Source organism: Babylonia areolata, chromosome 14 (assembly GCF_041734735.1).
Source record: "Babylonia areolata isolate BAREFJ2019XMU chromosome 14, ASM4173473v1, whole genome shotgun sequence".
Taxonomy (NCBI): domain Eukaryota; kingdom Metazoa; phylum Mollusca; class Gastropoda; order Neogastropoda; family Buccinidae; genus Babylonia; species Babylonia areolata.
The window spans coordinates 5,004,634-5,026,370 of NC_134889.1; the positions used below are offsets into that span (position 1 = coordinate 5,004,634).

Consider the following 21,737-nt stretch of genomic DNA (forward strand, 5'->3'; position numbering starts at 1 on the left):
ACAATAACTGAACATACTCATATGAACACAAGTACTGTGTCGAATAATACAATTTACAAATCAACACATTCTACACACTAGTACTTACAGCGATACGTAGCGAAGTGTCAGCCGTTGTGGGGACACACACGACACACTGCCCGCGACACAGCAAGAGAGAGAGCAGGCTCTGGTCAGATGACTGACCAGGTATGAAATGACCACTCATCATTCACTGTGCCAATTTATGCAAGTTTAGCGGACCGCAAAGTGCGTCACGTGTGCTTGCAAGCAGATCGTCACTAATAACGGAGAATCCGATGACAATTGTGTTTGTTACAAGGTGTTCAGTGACAGATTTCTAGATGATTACTGAACCGATTTGCATCGGATAAGTTGCAAAAGAAAGAGCTCAACGCCTACTTTATAATGAGTGTAAAATGAAGTGTTGATTATTTAAGATGAATTTAGAATCTTAATTTAAGTCACCTGAACAGGGTCAGTTTTAACGAGCTCGTCGCTGAAAATTACAAACTGCGTTAAATCAGTTTCACGTAAGCGAACATAAATGGAATAGATTTAAAGATGGAATTAAGACGATTCTGCCAGTATATAATACTAACAGTTTACTGATCTGACAAAAGAGTTATTAATTAAATACTGTGGAACAGAAACACAAGTTTGCTCTCAGCCAATGACGTACTGCGATGCGACATTGGGCGAGCTGTGAGCAGGTGTCTGGCGAGGAGGACAAAATGATGTAAGCGGAGTGACGTCACACATTCTGTGCGCGGGTTATGAGGGAAAACTGTCGTCTGCTGTGGCTTGTGCGTGAATAGTGTTGGAGCAAGCATAGCGCGCTTGGTCACACCTCCCCCCATCTTTTGAAAACCATCGTCCGCGATGGTTAATTTAAAGTAATTCTTGTGAGGAGACTTAGCTGAGCATCAAACAAGAATTATTGGGCAGGTAAGGGAGATAATTTAGCTGATAACTAATAGCTAAGCGAATGTGAAATGACTGCAACATTCTTAGGAACAATACTCTACTTCTATATTCAAAGTGGCTTTAGCCAGGTTAAGTTAAGAGTTTAGTCAAATGCATCCTAACTTAACTTTGAAGAGTTTGATATAGAGAAGGGGTTGGAAAGCATTCAGTTTTGTGCATATCAATCTATGTATCACATGTCAGACACGCATGTAAACAAGCATACATGTATAATAGCATAGATTATAAACATACTTTGCATTGCTAAGACCTTGTGACAAGCTAGATCACAGGTTAAATTAAGCAAGAAGAGAAGCAAAATAACATGAAACATGAATTATGCAGAAATATCTGAAATGAAAACAAAATTAAAGCATGAACAGGAACATGAAAAACAAAATCAGCATTGCCTCAGTTCAGAAAGAATGAAAAAGAAATGAAACGAGTGTTTTTGCAATATCACTGTTCTGGCTGTATAATATTTCTTCACCAGTCTTTGTTTGCAAAATATTCATCATCAGTCTCCTCACACAGTCAGTGGTGCCCTGGTTGCCAGTCGTGTGGAGCGCCTAGGTGCAGGATCTGGTGGTAGTGGAGGCGGCTCTGATATAGCTCGCAGGGTTGATGTCCTGGGTCTTGGTATGGGCATGGTCAGCCACACACCACTGTCAGCATCAGCGTCAGTGTCAGTGTCAGACACCTTTGTTGCCCTGGTGGTGCAGTGGGACCGGGTGAGTCGGCGTGACAGCAGGTTGTTGCTGTTGGTCGTGCCTCTGCTGCATGGGGCTGACTACAGGTGGGGACACCTGTGGGACCACAGCATCAGGTGTGGTGCTGTGGCGCCTCCGTCTTCTGCGTCTCTGGTTTGGAGCTGGAGATGGCGGCGTTGGTCCATGTTGCTCAGTGTGGGTGGTAGGAACACACTGGTTGTGGGCTAGAACTGGCGGCTTGTCGGTATTCTGTCGCCTGGCCTGGTAGTGTCGCTTGTGGCGACACTGGTGCTCTGTGTGGCCAGACCTCTCACACCAGACACAGTGTTGAGCATGAAGTGCTGGTTTTGAAGGATGTGGGCTGTGTGCTGGCATGGGTGACTGTAGCTGACGTCGCAGGCTGGTGTTCTCAGCTGCGAGTGCGGCCAGCTGAGATTGTAGGTGGGCAACAGTTGTGTTGTCTACGCCGGGGCTGGTGTCATAGGCGTGGCTGTCCTCCCGCAGCCATCGCAGGGCCTCCTTCTTCGCTGCCTCGAAGGTGGTGTCAGGGTGGTAGCGGATGAGGCGCCTGACATCGCGCCTGAGTGCGGCTGGCTGAAGGCCTCTGGCAAAGGCGTCGCGGAGGATGGTCGCTGGCACCTGCATCACCCCATCTTCGGCCTTGTTGACCTTGGTCCATAAGTGCCGAAGATGGGATGCGTAGTCGATCACCGTCTCCTTGGGCTGCTGCTGCCTGTTGAAGAACGCAGTGGCAAGGTCGGTGGCGTCTCGCTGCTCTCCCCAGTTCTCCTCAATGATGTGAAGGATCTTGGCTGGGGTGTCCACTTCTGTCGCTGGCAGCCTGACGATCTGCTGGCGACATCGGCCTGCAAGGGCTGATATCAGCCAGAGAGAGGCTGTCGCATCATCCAGGGGCTGTAGCTGGAGTATCAGTCTGGCCTCCTGGACGAAGTTGTCGACTTCACTGCTGCCTTCCTCACCGGATAGCGTCGGGAGTTTGGGCAGGAAGTCAGTTGAAGCCATCTTGATGTGGGCGACGTTTCTTGTTGTGGACTTGCGTACCTGCTGCACTGTCTTCTCTCTTCTCCTATGTCTAACTATCCCTATGTGACTGTTAAGGAAACCTCTTGTCCCTGTACGATCCTAGCTCACAGCGCCAAGTATGTGATAGAGATTAGCTTGGCTGGGAGCAGTGATTTATTAAGAGATATTTAGAGACTTTGCACATCCTATGCTCACAGCGCCAAGTTGTAACAAGGTACACTTGGTGGTAAAGGGCTGTGGTTTAGAGATGGATTGAATTTGGATAGAAAGAATTGAAACATTGAAGGGAATAATTTGGATCTATTTTGTGATGGATCAAAATCCTGTCGGCGACGCCACTTTTGTAGCCGTGTACCGAGTGGTTACTGAAGGGGGTACGGCACAAAAGACTTAACTAATTGATTGATTGAATGAAAGGATAGACAAGATCCCACGCACAGGCCAGGAACATATAGAGGCCAGTCACAAATGGGTTTTTCTATTGTTTTATTTACAATAGTTACATGGAGAAAAACTAAGAGAAGAAGATATCTTGGAGAACTAAGAAGAAGAAGAAGACTAGAAGAGAACTAGTCTAAGAGAAGATAAAAAGAGAAGAAGACAACTAGGAGAAGAACTAAGAAGAAGATAAAAAGAGAACTAGTCTAAGAGAAGACAATGAGAAGAAGACAACTAGGAGAAGAACTAAGAAGAAGAACTAAGAGAAGATAAAAAGAGAAGACTAAGAAGAAGAACTAAAAGAGAAGAAGACAGTGCCTGAAATGACACAAACAAATGTCATAAGTACAATGTGTCGGCACAAGTGAATAATAAAGCACATGTATACATATCACATGGAAAGACTATTCACTCGGGTTTGGGATACGCAACAACATAATGCAAATGTGTGAAGACCAAACGCTGACATCAAATGACATTTCTAATACATTTAAATAGTGCAGTTAAAGTGATTGAAGCGATGCTGACTTGGTGAAAGTACACTGACAGTATAGACTAGGTAAAACTTATACTGTGTCAAAGTGACTCAAATGAATCAGTGGATTAGATATAATACTGGCAAACTGATAGACCAGATATTAAATGAAGAACCATCATGGCTTAACCATTAAGTGGTGAATGAACTTTACGCACTCACTAGAACATTCTGGAACAAACTACTAGTGTCCAGAGACGTCACTGACTGTGACGTTAAGAATCAAATGGAACACCGCTACGAGCATATGACGACATGGCAATTTTCTAGATCAATCATAGCCGAGCTGTGACTAACATGTCAAAGCAATAACTGAACAAAGCATTAACTGAACAAAACAATAACTGAACATACTCATATGAACACAAGTACTGTGTCGAATAATACAATTTACAAATCAACACATTCTACACACTAGTACTTACAGCGATACGTAGCGAAGTGTCAGCCGTTGTGGGGACACACACGACACACTGCCCGCGACACAGCAAGAGAGAGAGCAGGCTCTGGTCAGATGACTGACCAGGTATGAAATGACCACTCATCATTCACTGTGCCAATTTATGCAAGTTTAGCGGACCGCAAAGTGCGTCACGTGTGCTTGCAAGCAGATCGTCACTAATAACGGAGAATCCGATGACAATTGTGTTTGTTACAAGGTGTTCAGTGACAGATTTCTAGATGATTACTGAACCGATTTGCATCGGATAAGTTGCAAAAGAAAGAGCTCAACGCCTACTTTATAATGAGTGTAAAATGAAGTGTTGATTATTTAAGATGAATTTAGAATCTTAATTTAAGTCACCTGAACAGGGTCAGTTTTAACGAGCTCGTCGCTGAAAATTACAAACTGCGTTAAATCAGTTTCACGTAAGCGAACATAAATGGAATAGATTTAAAGATGGAATTAAGACGATTCTGCCAGTATATAATACTAACAGTTTACTGATCTGACAAAAGAGTTATTAATTAAATACTGTGGAACAGAAACACAAGTTTGCTCTCAGCCAATGACGTACTGCGATGCGACATTGGGCGAGCTGTGAGCAGGTGTCTGGCGAGGAGGACAAAATGATGTAAGCGGAGTGACGTCACACATTCTGTGCGCGGGTTATGAGGGAAAACTGTCGTCTGCTGTGGCTTGTGCGTGAATAGTGTTGGAGCAAGCATAGCGCGCTTGGTCACATATATATATATGTGTGTGTGTGTGTGTGTATGTGTGTCTATGTATCCATCTCTCTCTCTCTCTCTCTCTCTCTCTCTCTCTCTCTCTCTCTCTCAGTACCTACCAGTCACGAGCGTGCTTGGCGTTCATATCGGTGACTTGTCGGACGAGGTTTTGAACCATGGCGAACAACCCCTGCCGCTCGCTGGTCTGAAGGAAGGGCAGAGCCTCGGACCACCCTCCTTTCTCCCTCTTCTTGCCCTCCGTGACGTACAGCAGACACAGACACAGCGTCACCCACGTCGTCATCAGTGACGTCATACCGATGCTCGTCATCCTTATTCTTGCCCTCGCGTGACGTCGTTGGATATACGAGTGTTTCCGGTCTGTGTGAGTTCACTTTGAGAGCTGAATGGAAAAATCAGTCATTGCTTGAGGTAGTCCAGCTTACAAACCATGCAGTTATCTTACATATTTTGTGAAGAAAGAAAATTACAGTAAATAATTGTTCCTTTGATCACAAACGATGCGATATGCTGGCGTGGTTTTAGCAAATCCATTGGGCGCATAAAACACTTTGGTTCATTAAACATAAATATTGTTGAAACAGTCCTAGATCAGTGCTGCACCAGTCAGAGATGGGTCGGTTTGGGGGACAGAATTGGAGAGAAACACACACACACACACACACACACACACACACACACACACACACACACAGAGAGAGAGAGAGAGAGAGAGCTAGCCAAAGAAACCTACCTTAAAAGAGAGACCGACGGAGATTGTATTATTCCCTACCGAGTGGGTCTTGTTTGCTGTGTCGCTCGTTCACTGCTTTGGGCTTCTCCTCCTTCCTCCCCATTTGAACCCTGCATGTGGGGGGTCCATCTTTCTCTGTGTGTGTGTATATGTGTGTGTGTGTGTGTGTGTGTGTGTGTGTGTGTGTTTCTAGCGCTTTCTCTTTCTCTCTCTCTCTCACTCTTTTTTCTTTCTTCCTTCTCTCTCTCTACCTCTTTCTCTCTTTAGGGCTTTCTATTTCTCTTTTTTCTTCCTCTCTCTCTAGCTTTCTCTCTCTCCCTCTCTCTCTGTCTCTCTCTTTTTCTCTGTCTGTCTGTCTGTCTCTGCCTGTCTCTCTCTCTGTCTGTCTGTCTCTGTCTCTTTCTCCCTCTCTCTGTCTCTTTGTCTGTCTGTCTGTCTCTTTCTGTGTGTGTGTGTGTGTGTGTGTGTGTCTGTCTGTCTCTCTCTGTCCCTCTCTGTGAGTGTGTGTGTGTGTGTGTTTCTATCTCTCTCTCTCTCTCTCTCTCTCTGTCCCTCTCTGTGAGTGTGTGTGTGTGAGTGTGTGTGTGTGTGTGTGTGTGTGTGCGTGCACCCAGAAAGAAGAAAGGGTACAGAAGGGAGCAAAGGTCATAAGGTCACACGCGCAGTACTTTTCCTTTTCATCTGTCCGGCCTCTTTCAGTGGGTATTAATATGAGTCATGTGAAACCCCACCTTCGCTCCTGCCCCGCCGTCCCCTAGGGGATATTCTGATTTCGCCTTCACTTCACCACGTTATTCTTCTTGCTACTTTGCTGGTCCTGCCACTGCTGCTGCTGTTGTTGTTGTAGTTACTGCTATGCTGTTGCTGCTGCTGTTGTTGTTGTAGTTACTGCTATGCTGTTGTTTCTGCTGTTGCTGTTGTAGTTACTGCTATGCTGTTGTTTCTGCTGCTGTTGTTGTTGTAGTTACTGCTATGCTGTTGTTTCTGCTGCTGTTGTTGTTGTAGTTACTGCTATGTTGTTGTTTCTGCTGCTGTTGTTGTTGTAGTTACTGCTATGCTGTTGTTTCTGTTGCTGTTGTTGTTACTGCTATGCTGTTGTTGTTGCTGCTGCTGTTGTAGTAGTTACTGCTATGCTGTTGTTTCTGCTGCTGTTGTTGTTGTAGTTACTGCTATGTTGTTGTTGCTGCTGTTGTTGTTGTTGTAGTTACTGCTATGCTGTTGTTGTTGCTGCTGTTGTTGTTATAGTTACTGCTATGCTGTTGCTGTTGTTGTTGTAGTAGTTACTGCTATGCTGTTGTTGTAGTAGTTACTGCTATGCTGTTGTTTCTGCTGCTGTTGTTGTTGTAGTTACTGCTATGCTGTTGTTTCTGCTGCTGTTGTTGTAGTAGTTACTGCTATGCTGTTGTTGTTGTTGTAGTTACTGCTATGCTCTTGTTTCTGCTATTGTTGTTGTTGTAGTTACTGCTATGCTGTTGTTGTTGCTGCTGCTGTTGTTGTAGTTACTGCTATGCTGTTGTTTCTGTTGTTGTTGTTGTTACTGCTATGCTGTTGTTGCTGCTGCTGTTGTTGTTGTTGTAGTTACTGCTATGCTGTTGTTGCTGCTGCTGTTGTTGTTGTTGTAGTTACTGCTATGCTGTTGTTGTTGTTGTTGTAGTAGTTACTGCTATGCTGTTGTTTCTGCTGTTGTTGTTGTTGTAGTTACTGCTATGCTGTTGTTGCTGCTGTTGTTGTTGTTGTAGTTACTGCTATGCTGTTGTTGCTGCTGTTGTTGTTGTAGTTACTGCTATGCTGTTGTTGCTGCTGTTGTTGTTGTTGTTTTAGTTACTGCTATGCTGTTGTTGTTGTTGTTGTTGTAGTAGTTACTGCTATGCTGTTGTTGCTGCTGCTGTTGTTGTTGTAGTTACTGCTATGCTGTTGTTTCTGCTGTTGCTGTTGTAGTTACTGCTATGCTGTTGTTTCTGCTGTTGTTGTAGTAGTTACTGCTATGCTGTTGTTGTTGCTGCTGTTGCTGTTGTAGTTACTGCTATGCTGTTGTTGCTGCTGTTGTTGTTGTTGTAGTTACTGCTATGCTGTTGTTTCTGCTGCTGTTGTTGTTGTTACTGCTATGCTGTTGTTTCTGCTGTTGTTGTTGTTGTTACTGCTATGCTGTTGTTGTTGCTGCTGTTGTTGTTGTAGTTACTGCTATGCTGTTGTTGCTGCTGTTGTTGTTGTTGTAGTTACTGCTGTGCTGTTGTTTCTGCTGTTGTTGTTGTTGTAGTTACTGCTATGCTGTTGTTTCTTCTGCTGTTGCTGTTGTAGTTACTGCTATGCTGTTGTTTCTGCTGCTGTTGTTGTTGTAGTTACTGCTATGCTGTTGTTGCTGCTGTTGTTGTTGTAGTAGTTACTGCTATGCTGTTGTTGCTGCTGCTGTTGTTGTTGTAGTTACTGCTATGCTGTTGTTTCTGCTGCTGTTGTTGTTGTAGTTACTGCTATGCTGTTGTTGCTGCTGTTGTTGTTGTAGTAGTTACTGCTATGCTATTGTTGCTGCTGCTGTTGTTGTTGTAGTTACTGCTATGCTGTTGTTGCTGCTGTTGTTGTTGTAGTAGTTACTGCTATGCTGTTGTTGCTGCTGCTGTTGTTGTTGTAGTTACTGCTATGCTGTTGTTTCTGCTGCTGTTGTTGTTGTAGTTACTGCTATGCTGTTGTTGCTGCTGTTGTTGTTGTAGTAGTTACTGCTATGCTGTTGTTGCTGCTGCTGTTGTTGTTGTAGTTACTGCTATGCTGTTGTTTCTGCTGTTGCTGTTGTAGTTACTGCTATGCTGTTGTTTCTGCTGTTGTTGTAGTAGTTACTGCTATGCTGTTGTTGCTGCTGTTGCTGTTGTAGTTACTGCTATGCTGTTGTTGCTGCTGTTGTTGTTGTTGTAGTTACTGCTATGCTGTTGTTTCTGCTGTTGTTGTTGTTGTTACTGCTATGCTGTTGTTTCTGCTGTTGTTGTTGTTGTTACTGCTATGCTGTTGTTGTTGCTGCTGTTGTTGTTGTAGTTACTGCTATGCTGTTGTTGCTGCTGTTGTTGTTGTTGTAGTTACTGCTGTGCTGTTGTTTCTGCTGCTGTTGCTGTTGTAGTTACTGCTATGCTGTTGTTGCTGCTGTTGTTGTAGTAGTTACTGCTATGCTGTTGTTTCTGCTGTTGTTGTAGTTACTGCTATGCTGTTGTTGCTGCTGTTGTTGTTGTTGTAGTTACTGTTATGCTGTTGTTGCTGCTGTTGTTGTTGTTGTAGTTACTGCTGTGCTGTTGTTGCTGCTGTTGTTGTTGTTGTAGTTACTGCTGTGCTGTTGTTGCTGCTGTTGTTGTTGTAGTTACTGCTGTGCTGTTGTTGCTGCTGTTGTTGTTGTTGTAGTTACTGCTGTGCTGTTGTTGCTGCTGTTGTTGTTGTTGTAGTTACTGCTGTGCTGTTGTTGCTGCTGTTGTTGTTGTAGTTACTGCTGTGCTGTTGTTGCTGCTGTTGTTGTTGTAGTTACTGCTGTGCTGTTGTTTCTGCTGCTGTTGTTGTTGTAGTTACTGCTGTGCTGTTGTTGCTGCTGTTGTTGTTGTTGTAGTTACTGCTGTGCTGTTGTTGCTGCTGTTGTTGTTGTAGTTACTGCTGTGCTGTTGTTGCTGCTGTTGTTGTTGTTGTAGTTACTGCTGTGCTGTTGTTGCTGCTGTTGTTGTTGTTGTAGTTACTGCTGTGCTGTTGTTGCTGCTGTTGTTGTTGTTGTAGTTACTGCTATGCTGTTGTTGCTGCTGTTGTTGTTGTTGTAGTTACTGTTATGCTGTTGTTGCTGCTGTTGTTGTTGTTGTAGTTACTGCTATGCTGTTGTTGCTGCTGTTGTTGTTGTTGTAGTTACTGCTGTGCTGTTGTTGCTGCTGTTGTTGTTGTTGTAGTTACTGCTATGCTGTTGTTGCTGCTGTTGTTGTTGTTGTAGTTACTGCTATGCTGTTGTTGCTGCTGTTGTTGTTGTTGTAGTTACTGTTATGCTGTTGTTGCTGCTGTTGTTGTTGTTGTAGTTACTGCTATGCTGTTGTTGCTGCTGTTGTTGTTGTTGTAGTTACTGCTGTGCTGTTGTTGCTGCTGCTGTTGTTGTTGTAGTTACTGTTATGCTGTTGTTGCTGCTGTTGTTGTTGTTGTAGTTACTGCTGTGCTGTTGTTGCTGCTGTTGTTGTTGTTGTAGTTACTGCTGTGCTGTTGTTGCTGCTGTTGTTGTTGTAGTTACTGCTGTGCTGTTGTTGCTGCTGTTGTTGTTGTAGTTACTGCTGTGCTGTTGTTTCTGCTGCTGTTGTTGTTGTAGTTACTGCTATGCTGTTGTTGCTGCTGTTGTTGTTGTTGTTACTGCTATGCTGTTGTTTCTGCTGTTGTTGTTGTTGTTACTGCTATGCTGTTGTTGCTGCTGTTGTTGTAGTAGTTACTGCTATGCTGTTGTTGCTGCTGTTGTTGTTGTAGTTACTGCTATGTTGTTGTTTCTGCTGCTGTTGTTGTTGTAGTTACTGCTATGCTGTTGTTGCTGCTGCTGTTGTTGTTGTTGTAGTTACTGCTATGCTGTTGTTTCTGCTGCTGTTGTTGTAGTAGTTACTGCTATGCTGTTGTTTCTGCTGTTGCTGTTGTAGTTACTGCTATGCTGTTGTTGCTGCTGTTGTTGTTGTTGTAGTTACTGCTATGCTGTTGTTCCTGCTGCTGCTGTTGTTTCATTGTTATTGTTGTTTTGTTTTTTGTTCTCTGCATTTTCTCCGTGCATGAACAATCCATTAGAATGGTTTTCGGTTTTTGTTTATCGATTAATATATTTATCTGTCTGTTTATTGCTAGTAGTTTGGATGTCTCTCTCTCTCTCTCTCTCTCTCTCTCTCTCTCTCTCTCTCTCTCTCTCTCTCTCTCTCTGTGCCTGTGTGTGTGTGTGTGTGTGTGTGTGTGTGTGTGTGTGTGGTTGTGTGTGTGTGTTTGTTGTTGTTGTTGTTGTTTTTGTTGCTACCCGTTTATCGTTGTTGTCTGTTGTTTATCAGCCCACATTTAGTTCAATAGTATTTTACTTTCAAAACATGTCACAATTATTGACAGAGTCCGTACATAATTTAACCCTTTGAGCCCTGAGTTCCTGAGCAATTTTAACCCTTCTGTCTGAGCTCCTGAGCCAAAATTTGCAAATAATTGGTATTAAGGGCTTCAGACATTTCGTTGTCGGCCAGAATTATCAACAATGTGTTTCTCAAGTTATGAGGAAATGTTGACAAGACGTGGAAACTTGTCTGCCTTTTCCGATTGGATATTGTTTAGAGTGTGGGTTCGGGTCCAGTCATTAATGGATTAATGGATGGATAGATACACAGATAGGTAGGTTAGCAGGTAGGTAGGTAGGTGAATAGATAGACAGATAGATACATAGATAGATAAACACAGTTTGAAGGAAAGTGGTTTCACAACGACGTTGGAGAACATGGGTTTTTCCGTGCATCATACATTGTTCCTCGATATCATGAAAACAGCAACAACAATAACAACACACACACACACACACACACACACACACACACACACACACACACACACACACACACACACACACACAAACTGTCGCAAATCTTCCACGATAACATATCTCCCGGCGCCGGAGAAAAACAGCTTTGATGATGACTGCCAGAGGAAATAATAAGTAGCGCACGTAAAAGAACCTACGGCAACAAAAGTCGTCCATGTCGAAAAATCCACTCATAGTAAAACAAATACAATTGCACGCGCGCGCGCGCACACACACACACACACACACACACACACACATACAAATGAGAGTGGCGTTGCACTGGTGACGTGCTCTTACCAGGGAGAGCAGCTCGAGTTTCACACAGAGAAATCTTTTGTGACTATATATATATATTTTTATATATATATATATATATATATATATATATATATATATATATATATATATATATATAATACGATACGATTCGATTCGAAAAAAAGTAATATAATACTTTTGTGTGTGTGTGATACGTTACAACAGAATACAGCACAACACAACGCAATACAACACGATGTAATGCAACACAATACAATTCAACACAACACATCACACACAATACTTCACCTTGAGATCACAAATCATTCACTGTCCACATCCCAGAAACAGGGCGGCCTTTTTTTGTTGCTGTTGTTCTTGTTGTTTCCGGAGTCCCTGCCACTAGTACATTACTGCGAGTTGTTGCATTAATAATTAAACGGGATGGAAGCGAAGAGGGTAGCTATAACGCTGAGACCATAGACACTAACACCTCAGTTCCAGTGTATATGCTGAGACGAAACGGAAAACAATGGACGCTTCCATCCCAGGGAGACACAGAGAGAGAGAGAGCAGTGAAGGTATGTAGCGCTGCGGTCCATACCCTCCCAGACTGCTCTGTGGTCTCAGTTCTGTGTATCTGTCACCGAATGTCGGCCTGCTAGCACCGCCCTTCTTGCCAGCCCACGAGCTGCGCGTGTCTGTCTTCCCTTCTGATTGGTCAGCTATCATTTTCCACCACTGCCTGCCCTCTGTGTGTGTGTGTGTGTGTGTGTGTGTGTGTACCTGTGACTATGTGTGCGCCGCGCACATGTGGGTTTGGGTGTGTGCGTGTGTGTGTGTGTGATTGTGTCCCGTTGGTGCATGTGTGTGTTTGCCGTGTGTTTCTGTGTCCGTGTGTGCGTGCGCACGTGTGTGTGTGTGTGTTTGTCAGTGTGCGTGCGTGTATGCGTCCCCGGTTTGTGTGTGTGTGTGTGTGTGTGTGTGTGTGTGTGTGTGTGTGTGTGTGTTTGTCAGTGTGCGTGCGTGTATGCGTCCCGTTTGTGTGTGTGTGTGTGTGCGGGTACATGTGTGTGCGTGTGTGATTGGTCTGCCGTCTATTCACCACTGCCCTGCTTGTGTGTTTGTGGAGAGAGAGAGACTGAGGGAGAGAGAGAGAGTGTGTGTGTGTGTGTGTGTATGTGTGTGTGCGTGCACGCGCGCGCACTGCACGCGCCGTTCCACCCACCATCACAACCACAACCACACTCCTTCAAACCATCCCTCCCCATCCCTTTCTCCAGCCACTGCCCCCCCGCCCCCTTCATCCAACACCAGCCCACCAGACACTCCCTTGCAATCTCCTCCAAGGGAGTGCCGAACTGTCTCAGTGCCTTGTTGAGGAGGAAGCAAGGTGAGAGGAAGGTAATTGGAAGTGCCCTCATGTCCCGAGTGGATGCGGCGGCAGAGGCTGGGGGCACGGGCCGTCATGTTTCCAATTACCGACCTGGATTGTTGAGACAGAGAGAGAGAGGGAGGGAGGTAGGGGGTAGAGAGAGGGCAGACAGAGAGAGAGAGAGAGAATGAATGAATTTTATTTCTGAGGGTAATAGAATAAGCAACAATGATTCTTCTTTTTTTTCCATCCAGCCCCCAAAAGGAGGAAAATGTGGAAAATATATAAACAAATGAATTGCAGATAGCATCACATAACATCAAACGAGAAAGGAAGAGAAAAAAAATCAAAGCATCCCATCCATTATAAATCATGGAAAGGACTATATTGAAATTGTACACATAAACGCAAACACGCTCCTTAGAATAACAAGAGAGAGAGAGAGAGAGAGAGAGAGAACGAACGAACGAACGAAGGGTTTATTAAGTATAAGGCATCGCCCCATTCGAAGGGGTTAAACAAAAGTAAACAAGATATTATACCTTTGTGCTATGAATATTGTTAACATATGAACACAAAAGTATTGCATGAGAGAGGGGGGGAGGGAAATAGACAGACAGACAGACAGACAGGCAGGTAGAGACTTGGGGATGGATGGAGAGAGAGAACTCAGAACTCAAATGTTAAATTTTATATGGCCTTCTGTCCCATTACAATGTCGGTCATCTGTCACTGCATATATCGTCATACTTCTTCTTCTTCTGCGTTCGTGGGCTGCAACTCTCACGTTCACTCGTATGTACACTAGTGGGTTTTTACGTGTATGGTCGTTTTTACCCCGCCATGTAGGCAGCCATACTCCGCTTTCGGGGTTGTGCGTGCTGGGAATGTTCTTGTTTCCTTAACCCACCGAACGCTGATATGGATTACAGGATCTTTAACGTGCGTATTTGATCATCTGCTTGCGTATACACACGAAGGGGGTTCAGGCACTGGCAGGTCTGCACACATGTTGACCTTCTTCAGCTTCAGCTGCCCCATGGCGGTTGCCGTTGGGGCGCTACAGATGACCTGTCAACCAGTCCTCTCCATCCATCCCTGTCTTTCGCACATTTGACCGCCTCGCTCAGCTTCAATCCTGTCCATTCTGTGATGTTGTCTTCCCATCTCTTCTTCTGTCTTCCTCTCTTCCTTCCTCCTCTGACTGTTCCCTGGAGCACTGTCTTGGCAAGCCCCTCTCCTCTTGTTACGTGGCCGAACCATTTTAATTTGCGCCTCTTGATGGTGTTGACCTGGGAGATCGTAAAAATCTCCATCCTTTACCCACCAGGCGCCGTCACCGAGATTCGAACCCGGGACCCTCATATTGAAAGTCCAAAGCTTTAACCACTCGGCTATTTCGCCCGTCGTATCGTCATACTAACACGCAACAGAGAGAGAGAGTAGGGACACCGAGAGAGAGAGAGAGGAGGGGGAGTAGGAAGAAAGAGATAGAGGGAGAAAGAGAGAATTCAGAAATGTTAAATTGTAGGCCATCTGACCCATTACAATGTCGAATGTCCGTCATGCATACTTCGTCATACAAACACGCAACACACGCACACACAAAGAGAGAGAGAGAGTGAGTGAGTGAGTGAGAGAGAGAGAGAGAGAGGGAACTCAGAACCCAGAACTCAGAACTGTAAGATTGTAGAAGGCCTTCTGACCCAATGCTACGTCCATATTCTAAATATATTTCTGTTTAATAATTACGATGTAATAATTAATTGCAATGTTTTTAAAAGCGAATATGTGAAATGCTTTTATTTGAGAACATATGTTTATTACTCTTGTTTGATCAAGTTATCTGCGTGTGTGGGGTGGGGTGGGGGTGGGGGGGGGGGGGGTGCGGTGCGGGTGTGTGCTGATTATCTGGTTGTGGTTTTCCGCAATTCATCTTTATTCTTATCTTATCTGTCTATTATAATCAATGTGCAGTATAGTAGGCTATGTTTATAATTATATTCAAATAATGTTTCTTAATTCTTTCTGTTTTTACATTAAGAATACTAGTTATTACCTGCAGTGTGTGGATGTATGTATGAAACGATGTATGTGATATTTTTTTACATTTGTATCTTCGTAATATTTGTAGGGGCTGTTGTTGGCTTTTACAGTTATGGTCCCCATGTTGTTTACTTGTCTATGTTGTGATAATGCACCTGACCAAATTTCTCCAGGTGGAGATAATAAAGTTATTCTTATCTTATCTTATCTTATCTTATCTTACAGTGTCGAATGTCCGTCATGCATATTTTGTTATACAAACACGCAACAGAAAGAGAGAGAGAGAGAGAGAGAGAGAGAGGGGGGGGGCGGATCAAAAGAAAGAGAGAGAGGGGAGAGAGATATACAGAGAGACACAAGTAGGAAGATCGAAAGATAGAGAGAAAGGGAAGCAGGGAGATCGAAGGAAGTAGGGATACCGAGACATATATCATTGTATATATATATATACGCTGGACAGGACACGTTGTCCGCATGACAGACAGCAGGATCCCGAAGATGCTTTTGTATGGCCAGCTGAAGGAAGGCCACCGTGAACTTGGAAGACCTTGCAAGCGCTCCAAGGACACCTTGAAGACAAACCTCAAAGCCTGTGGCATAGACATCGCTTCCTGGGAAACTGATGCCCCTGACCGCTCTCGCCGGAGGATGCTGTGCTGTAGTGGCATGAAGACGTTTGAAAACAAAAGAACTCTGGCAATTAAGGAGAAGCGTGAGCGAAAGAAGCAGGGCTCAACTTCTGGAGACGTTTTACCTTGCAACACCTGTGGGAAGTGCTGCGCATCCAGAATCGGCCTCTTCTCCCGTATGAGGACACATACCGACAGATAAGCCTGCCTCCCTACTCATCCGTCGGTCCGACGGGAGACTCCATCATCATACACACACACACACACACACACACACACACACACACACACACACACACACACACACACACACATATATATATATATATATATATATATATATATATATATATACATACATATATATGTATATATATATATATATAGAGAGAGAGAGAGAGAAGTAATCACTGGATATCAGATCATTTCACAGACTGATCTTTAGTACTGTAAGCTTAAGTCAATGTCTCATGTATAAACCGAGACCTAGTAAAAGCCACTGATTTTACAAGCTGTCAGCAATTAACAACGAACTAGCAGTCATCAACGGAACTTCACAGGTTGGGCGCAAATTGATCACAGACTGCGATGCCGTCTTAGGTCCAGATTTGTTAACTTAGGCGCTAAAAACAGGCCTTCCATCGATGGAGTGGTTGTTTTGTGTTGACCACAGGAGTCTTTTGCTCTTCTCAAACTAGGAAGCAAGATTGCACTGGCTCTTACTGCTGCAGCCTTGGGAGCTAGTTGGCCTTTGGGAACCATCCCACACTGACTGCCCAAAAACCTCTCATGGCCGAGAGAGTGGGGATGTAACTTGGGCAAGACACTCTCCGCTGTAATCAAATTCTCGGGAGAGCAGTTGCCTCTTCTGCCGTTCTGATGGTCATTGTCCAAAACGACTGACTGTCATACACATGACGGGTAGATAGTAGGAGGGTACGTTGGCGGGGTGTACTCCCGATTAACTTATTTTTCTTTCGCCTATTCAGGGTTCCTGCTTCGCCTCGTCTCAATTGCCCTATCACTGAATAGGCGATACCGATTCGCCTTTTCCCAGTTCGTTCTTTCGTTCGTTCTTTTGTTAAACGTCTATCCACAATTGTGATTTGAGACGAAAATCCATCACCTTTCCCACCCCACCCATGCTTTAAATCATCACTACTTTCCCTGTTCATCTCTCCTCAATTAGCATAAAAAGATATAGACAAAATAAGACGAACTAATAAATAATAATAATAATGGTATTTATATAGCGCCGAATCTTGTGCAGAGACAAACCAAAGCGCTTTCGCACCAGTCATTCACACGCATGCATAACTCTAAAACTGTAGAAACTAAAGACAGGAAGGGCAGGCAAGGGGGGGGGCTATTTTGGGAAGAGGTGGGTTTTAAGACCAGACTTGAAAGAGCTGAGTGTGGAGACTTGACGAAGCGAAAGAGGAAGTTCATTCCAATCGCAAGGTCCAGAGACAGAGAAAGAACGGCGGCCAACAGTCGAGTGTTTGAATCTGGGTATGCGTAAACAGAGTGGATCCGAAGCCGATCGAAGTGAGCGAGATGGAGTGTAACTAACTATTCAGCCAGTGAAAATACAACAAAGAGCCAATGGGGCTCCAAACAAAACTCTGAACTATTTCAAACACATGTTCACTGTCATATGAAACGTTTCTTATGGGAGCAGATGGTACTGCTGATTTTGTAAATGAAAGAGTTAGGAGTTAGATAATATTTTTAAACTGTTGACATTCCCAGTTCGTCTATGTGCTGAGATGCTCTCTATCTGTGTGTGTGTGTGTGTGTGTGTGTGTGTGTGTGTTTAAAAAACAAGAAAGACTTCCTTCACTGCTGACCACATTAGAAACTATACAGCTGTAAACTGTGCACGCATCTCTCGCTTTTGTTGAAATCCATCATTCGACACTGACAGAGCTTAGCCCAGAACTGATTAGTATTGTATTCGCTTGGAAGTCAGTTCATTCTGTGAATGCACTCACAATATTTCGCTCTGTCTCAAGACCGGTTGAAAATTACAAGCGTTCACAGAAGATAGTGGTCTCTTGGAACAGAACATCATTATTGTAACACTTATCTGTATATCGCAGTCCCTTCGCCAATAGCTTTTCCCCCAAAGCAGTCAATGCCCAGTCTCTCGAACAAATCCAGTATGATTAAAGAGAGTTGTGCAATCAACAACCACTTACCTGAACATCTGGTCATCAGCACCATCCACTTGTGATATGCGGCTTATGTTTAAGTGTGTGTGTGTGTGTGTGTGTGTGTGTGTGTGTGTGTGTGCGCGCGCGCGCAAGTTCTCATATTGATATGCACATGTATGTGTCCTGAATTCTACTGTATCTGTGTTTGTGTGTAATTTTCGATTTATGTTTGTACCTTTTATGTTCTATCCTTCCCAATATTCCGTGTGACCCCGGTACACTTGGTAATAAAGACATATTCTGTTCTATTCTATTCTTTTTGGAGAGAGAGAGGGAGGGGGGGAGGCAGTGGTGGATAGGCGAAACAGGACGGAGATCAGTTTCAGTTTCAGTAGCTTAAGGAGGCGTCACTGCGTTCGGACAAATCCATATACGCTACACCACATGTGCCAAGCAGATGCCTGACCAGCAGCGTAACCCAACGCGCTTAGTCAGGCCTTGAGGGAGAAAAAAAAGGTGAATAAATAATAGATAAGCTTACACAAATAAATAAATAAATAATAACTATAATGTTAAAAAAAATTATTAACTCACTCAGTACGGCCATTCCTCTCTTCTCCTCTACACAGACCCCTCGGATGTCCAGTGGGTGTCTGAATGACCCAACCTTTAGCTTCCGTCGTCAGAATTGTGGTATTCTTTGTCAACATTCACGTCTTCAGTATAAGAGCCTTCCGCTTGCAATATTTTGATGATGGTAATTGGGGTGAAACGCTGTTAACGTCGTCTCTTTCGCCGTTCGTATGGAGAGAGTTAAAAAAAGGTAGTAGTAACAGGACGAGGAGCCAGAGGAGAGCCCAATGAACAGCCCAATCAGGGTGACGGCACGATCAAAGAGCGGACGAAACGGAAACAGGGGAATCGGATCTCCCCTACTATCGAGACAGCTGTCATGCTCACTCCTCACACGGCTCCTGTCCCACCATCCTCATTCAGTCAGTCACGTGTCCAGGGAAGAAGAAGGACGAAGATGACTCAGTCAGTCATCGGCAGATCGCTTGAGGACCATAGCTGCCGTCCAGAATTGATCAGTAGAGGAGGAGGAGGAGAAAATAGAGGCTAGCGAACTGTAGGAGGAGGAGGAGGAGAGGGAGGAGGAGAAAATAGAGGCTAGCGAACTGTAGGAGTAGGAGGAGGAGAGGGAGGAGGAACAGAAACGGAAGAAGGAACATCAACAACACAGGAAGAAAAAATGACTATGGTTGTCGTAGACCACATCGGATCATGTGAGCCATCAAATTAACCAGCTGCTGGGTGCATGGTGCCGTCGACCAATGAAGATGATGACTGGTTCCTCGGATCTTGAGATCATTGAGGACAATGTCGTTGGCTACAAACCTTGTGGTAAAGGTAGATAATTAAAAAAAAACAAAAAAAACAAGAGAGGCAAGGCCTTCAAGACTCACTTGTGATACACTTTTTAAAAAATCCAAGCTTTTTATGTATTGAGTATAATTTCAAAATGTAATGTTTAAGATGAGAAAGATCAGTTTAAAGCAAATTAAGTCCCCTAGCATTAATTACAGAGTAATTTCCCTTCTTTACTATCTGCACCAAAACGTTTGCAAAATAAAAAAACCTTCCATGCTTAGCAAAGGAAGTTCCTGTCTGAACAAAAAATGATAATAATGACTGCTCTTGTTGTTGGGTCAGAATATCACATCAAAGTGCCAAGTTTAGAGAATACAAAAAATATAAATATAACAGTAAATGCAGTTTGCATATAATTAGGCTTCATTTTTGTGTGTGTGTGTGTGTGTGTGCCCATCCCAGAGGTGCAATATTGTTTTAAATAAGATGACTGGAAAGAACTGAATTTTTCCTATTTTTATGCCTAATTTTTTTTTTCGTTTACCACGGACACAGACACACAGCCACACACACACACACACAGACACACACACACACAACCGAACACCGGGTTAAAACATAGACTCACTTTGTTTACACAAGTGAGTCAAAAAAATCTCTAAACGCCCTGAGGTCCTAACACCAACGGGGATACGGAGTCCATAGCCTATGTATGATCTGATATGACTATCAGTCGCGTTCGTCTATGACCATCAGAACAGCAGAGGAGGTAACTGCTGTCTCGACTATCTGGGCTAGAATTTGATTATAGTGGAGATAACCCAAGTTATATCCCCACTCTCTCGGCCAAGAGGGATTTAGGACAGTCTCGGCGCTGGGATGGTTCCCAGAGGCCAACTAGCCCCCGGTCCCCCCACCTCCCACCCCCACCTCCCTCTCCCCAAGGCTGCAGCACTTAGAGCCAGCGCAATTTTGCCTCCCAGTTTGAGAGTCCTTGTCCGTCACAGAAGATTAACTCTCTCCATACGAACGGCGAAAGAGACGACGTTAACAGCGTTTCACCCCAATTACCACCATCAAAATATTACAAGCGGAAGGCTCTTATACTGAAGAGATGAATGTTGACAAAGAATACCACAATTCTGACGACGGAGGCTAAAGGATGGGTCATTCAGACACCCACTGGACATCCGAGGGGTCTGTGTAGAGGAGCAGAGAGGACTGGCCGTACTGAGTGAGTTAATGGAGGAACACGCTGAACAAATATTCATTATAATCATCATCATTTGTCGTAGTAGTAGTAGTCATAGTAGTAGTTATAGTAGTAGTAGTATCATTATTACTATGCCGCGCTGTACTGTACTGTACAATACTTGTGTTGTGTTGTACTATACTGTCTAGTGTTGTTTTGTTTTGTGTTGTGATGTGTTGTGTTGTAGTGCTCGTTGTCACAACAGATTTCTCTCTGTGAAATTCAGACTGCTCTCCCCGTGAGAGCGCGTCGCTACAGTAAAGTGCAACCCTGGATTTTGGGGTGTGTTTTTTTTTCTTTCTTTCTTTCTTCATTTATGTCTGTAAACGTATTTTCTTTGACCATCAAAGTGAATTTTTCTACAGAGAAGAGAGGACTGGCCGTACTGAGTGAGTTAAGCTGTAAATGATTTCCCATTGCACTGCCTGACTGCACAGCTACAGACTGGGGGGTTCAAGGTAAAACGACTGAAAGGAGAAAGACAACTCACTCGTCGCCACGTTGTTTGAGCACCATAAATGCCACCCAAGGTTCATGACAGGAGAAGGGAAGCGTGCCGACGCTAGAACTACGGCGGACAAACCCGGGTGTGGCCGTGTATGGGGTAATCTAAATGAGCGGCCGTGGGAGTAATGCCACTGAAACGGTGCAGATGACGGGGCAGCAAAAAAAAAAAAAAAAAAAAAGAAGGGAAGCGACTTAGAGAAGAGGCAGGAGGGAAAGGAGGAAGAAGAAAGAGAAATGAAAGAAGAAGAAACAATAAATCAGGAAGAAAAATGACAGTTTTTTGGGTTTTTTTTAATGATCTTCGTGCACATCTGTGGATCACCTGAAACATTATAACTGTTCAGTGCCATCGACCAATGAAGCAAACTTAAAAACATCTCCGCACGCACTTAACCCTTTCACCGTCAGTCAGTTTAGAGTGCAAAATTCCCTTGTGCAATAAACACAGAAATTATGGTGTCTACGAACAGCTGGGGATTCCCCCTGTGATGTGTAGACAATATGGCCTATCCTACCACCGAAAATAAAGAGCAGTAGGTTCGTGGATAACAGACCCATGATCTGGTCACCCTTCAGTGACATGGGTCCTCTACCTAGCTGCTGCATAAATGCGAGTTTGGCAGTGAAAGGGAACTGCATGGGGCGCTTATCATTCGTTTCATGTGTCATTCAGACTTCAGTCACGCGCACGCACACAAATGTTTTTTTTGGTCAAGATAGCATTCTGTCATGATCGTCCCTGCAACTGTCAAGAGAAAGAAAAAGAACACAATAAAAAGGAGGAAGATAGAAAAGGAAGAATGACTAACAACAAAAACGGACAAGCTAGATAACGGAAAGAATGAAAGACAGAATACGAAGAAAGAAAGAAAGAAAAAGTACAAGGAAAGAGTATAGTAATCTACTCGTCGCCAATATGACCCAAATTGTCGTTACTACTATGGAGAGAAACCCGAAAGCAGCGATTTACCATCTATAGACGACGGGCAGGTGTAA

At 44.0% G+C, this 21,737-nt stretch overlaps 2 protein-coding genes across 2 annotated transcripts in view; one reads left to right on the forward strand and one right to left on the reverse strand.

Moving 5' to 3' along the window:
* LOC143289753 (uncharacterized) overlaps positions 1-12,055 on the reverse strand; it is a 28,877-nt gene extending 16,822 nt beyond the window's left edge. The window contains exons 1-2 of the mRNA XM_076598847.1: positions 11,715-12,055; positions 4,983-5,266 (exon numbers count right to left, since the gene is read on the reverse strand). Of these exons, the coding sequence (XP_076454962.1) occupies positions 4,983-5,194 (212 nt within the window). The 5' untranslated portion in view covers positions 5,195-5,266; positions 11,715-12,055. The remainder of the gene's footprint in view (positions 1-4,982; positions 5,267-11,714) is intronic.
* The window catches only part of LOC143289420 (uncharacterized), a 203,836-nt gene that overhangs the window by 141,748 nt on the left and 40,351 nt on the right, over positions 1-21,737 (forward strand). The window lies entirely within an intron of this gene.